At 41.5% G+C, this 2270-nt stretch overlaps 1 protein-coding gene across 1 annotated transcript; it reads left to right on the plus strand.

Annotated features, from left to right (window-relative positions):
* Window positions 1-835: 835 nt before the first annotated feature.
* On the plus strand, window positions 836-1998 carry LOC125502369 (glucose-6-phosphate isomerase-like; the record flags this gene model as incomplete). The annotated part of the gene is given in 4 exon segments (XM_048663168.1): window positions 836-1144; window positions 1195-1468; window positions 1531-1770; window positions 1834-1998. Coding segments are annotated over 4 exon segments (988 nt in total), but the record flags the coding sequence as incomplete, so codon positions are not given.
* Between the last annotated feature and the right edge of the window lie 272 nt (window positions 1999-2270).

Below are 2270 nucleotides of genomic sequence, written 5' to 3' on the forward strand. Positions count from 1 at the left end.
TACGCTCTTGGCTAGTAATTTTTTATTTTTTAAGAGGGATTGTTTGAATTTGTTGGAGCAAAAATAATAGCATTGCCTTTATATTAGCACAAAGAAAGACAGTGATAATTATGAGTATTTCTTAATTTATAACAATTTACAAATGATTTATTCTGATCAACTTAAATAGGTATTAGATTTTGTATTCGTAGTATTTAAGTATGCAACTTAAACCATTAAATAAATCTCCTAAAAAGTTTGGTTTATTGTATATTTATTATTGTATGTTAAAAAACACATCGTTAAGTTCTCCTAAATCAAACTTTATAAGTCCAATAATTTTATCAATATTAATTACGTTAACACAGTCAAAGTCCAACACTATATTAATAAAGTCCAAAGAGTTTAACATTCCGTTCTTAAATCATAACAAACTGTCACTTTGCACCATTCATAAACCTGTAAAGCCTCTTTTACACTACACACTTTCCCCCAAATTTTTTTAAATTTAAAATATAAATAAAAAAAACCGCGCAAACTGGATGAAATGAGCAAAGTTTCTGCTTAATGGATTTAATCCAAATTCACAGAGCTATAAAAGAGGAGGTTTCCTTTAATTTGGCCGCACGCCGTTGTTCTCAAGTGGGAAAACGATCCATTGAGTTCAAAAAACAAAAATATAAACTGCGGTTTTTTCAGCCACTGAACAACAAAGTTTCCTGTAGTTGTTCGGTGGTTTTTCTCGAAAAAATAACTGAAGTTGGCTGACCAAGACGACAAAGCCATCCCAAACTTACTGCTACAATCTTCCCCCTACCTATTGCTTTAAAACCAATCAAAAACTGCAAATTTTCAGCTTAAAAGTGCCAACGCCCCAAGACGGTCCCATTCTCATCGACTACTCGAAAAATCGCATCGACGATGAAGCGCTCGGCCTTCTGTTCCAACTGGCCAAGCAGAGGAACGTTGAGCAGGCCAGAGATGCGATGTTCAACGGCCAGAAAATCAACTTTACAGAAGAGCGAGCGGTGCTGCACATCGCTCTACGCAATCGGTCCAATCGCCCAATTCTGGTAGATGGAAAGGATGTGACGCCCGATGTTAATGCGGTTTTGGAGCACATGAAACAGTTTACAAATTCGATTTTGAGCGGACAGTGGAGAGGGTAAGAGGTGTTTCAACAGTGTTCAAAATAAATTGCATGTTTTTCAACAGATATTCGGGAAAACAAATCACCGACGTGGTCAACATCGGCATTGGAGGTTCGGATTTAGGCCCGCTGATGGTAACCGAAGCTCTGAAGCCATACAACAAGGGCCTGCGAGTGCACTTCGTCTCAAACATCGATGGAACCCACTTGGCGGAAACGCTCAGAAAAGTCGACGCTGAAACTGTGCTATTCATTATCGCGTCCAAGACTTTCACCACTCAAGAGACCATCACCAATGCCACATCGGCAAAGGACTGGTTCCTCGGATATGCTAAAGATGTGAGTTAGTTGACTGGAAATTCTGAGCCCGCATGGCAATTTTTCGTGTTCGCTCTGCACAGCCAGCGGCCGTTGCTAAACACTTCGTAGCGCTCAGCACCAACGAGCCCAAGGTGAAAGACTTCGGAATTGATCCGGCCAATATGTTTGGATTTTGGGATTGGGTCGGCGGCAGATACTCCTTATGGTCGGCCATCGGCTTGAGCATTTCGCTCAGCATTGGATTCGACAATTTCCAGCAGCTCTTAGAAGGCGCCCACCACATGGATAATCATTTCCAAACGGCGCCCCTTGAACAGAACGTGAGAACCGTCCATACAGCTGGTTGTTTGGGAGCGCCGTTCAATTTTGAATTACTGTTTCAGGCCCCAGTGATTTTGGCCCTTTTAGGGATTTGGTACGACAATTTCTACGGCGCTGAAACTCACGCCCTTTTGCCCTACGATCAATATCTGCATAGATTCGCTGCGTATTTCCAACAAGGCGACATGGAAAGCAATGGCAAATACGTGACCAGAAGCGGAAAAACTGTGAGTTGGGAAAACAATCATTTTCTTCATCAGTGTTGAACCGTTGATCCGATTGCAGTGAAATTCGGAATGCAAACACTTTTTGTGACCGCGCTAATTCTTCTTAAGTTCTGGTTTGTCCACTGCTTGTTGCGTCCTTTAACTTGCGTTAGGGTCATTTTTTTGCATTTTCCTCCAGTGCCCTTTATCAGAAGTTTCCTTATCATGGCATCTAAATCAGGGGCGGATCCAGCTTTAAAGTCAGGGGGGGTTATGTAGAGAAAATACAGTCT

The sequence above is a fragment of the Dendroctonus ponderosae genome, unplaced genomic scaffold, assembly GCF_020466585.1.
Source record: "Dendroctonus ponderosae isolate FM_Combo_2020 unplaced genomic scaffold, Dpon_F_20191213v2 Dpon_F_20191213_1267, whole genome shotgun sequence".
NCBI lineage: Eukaryota > Metazoa > Arthropoda > Insecta > Coleoptera > Curculionidae > Dendroctonus > Dendroctonus ponderosae.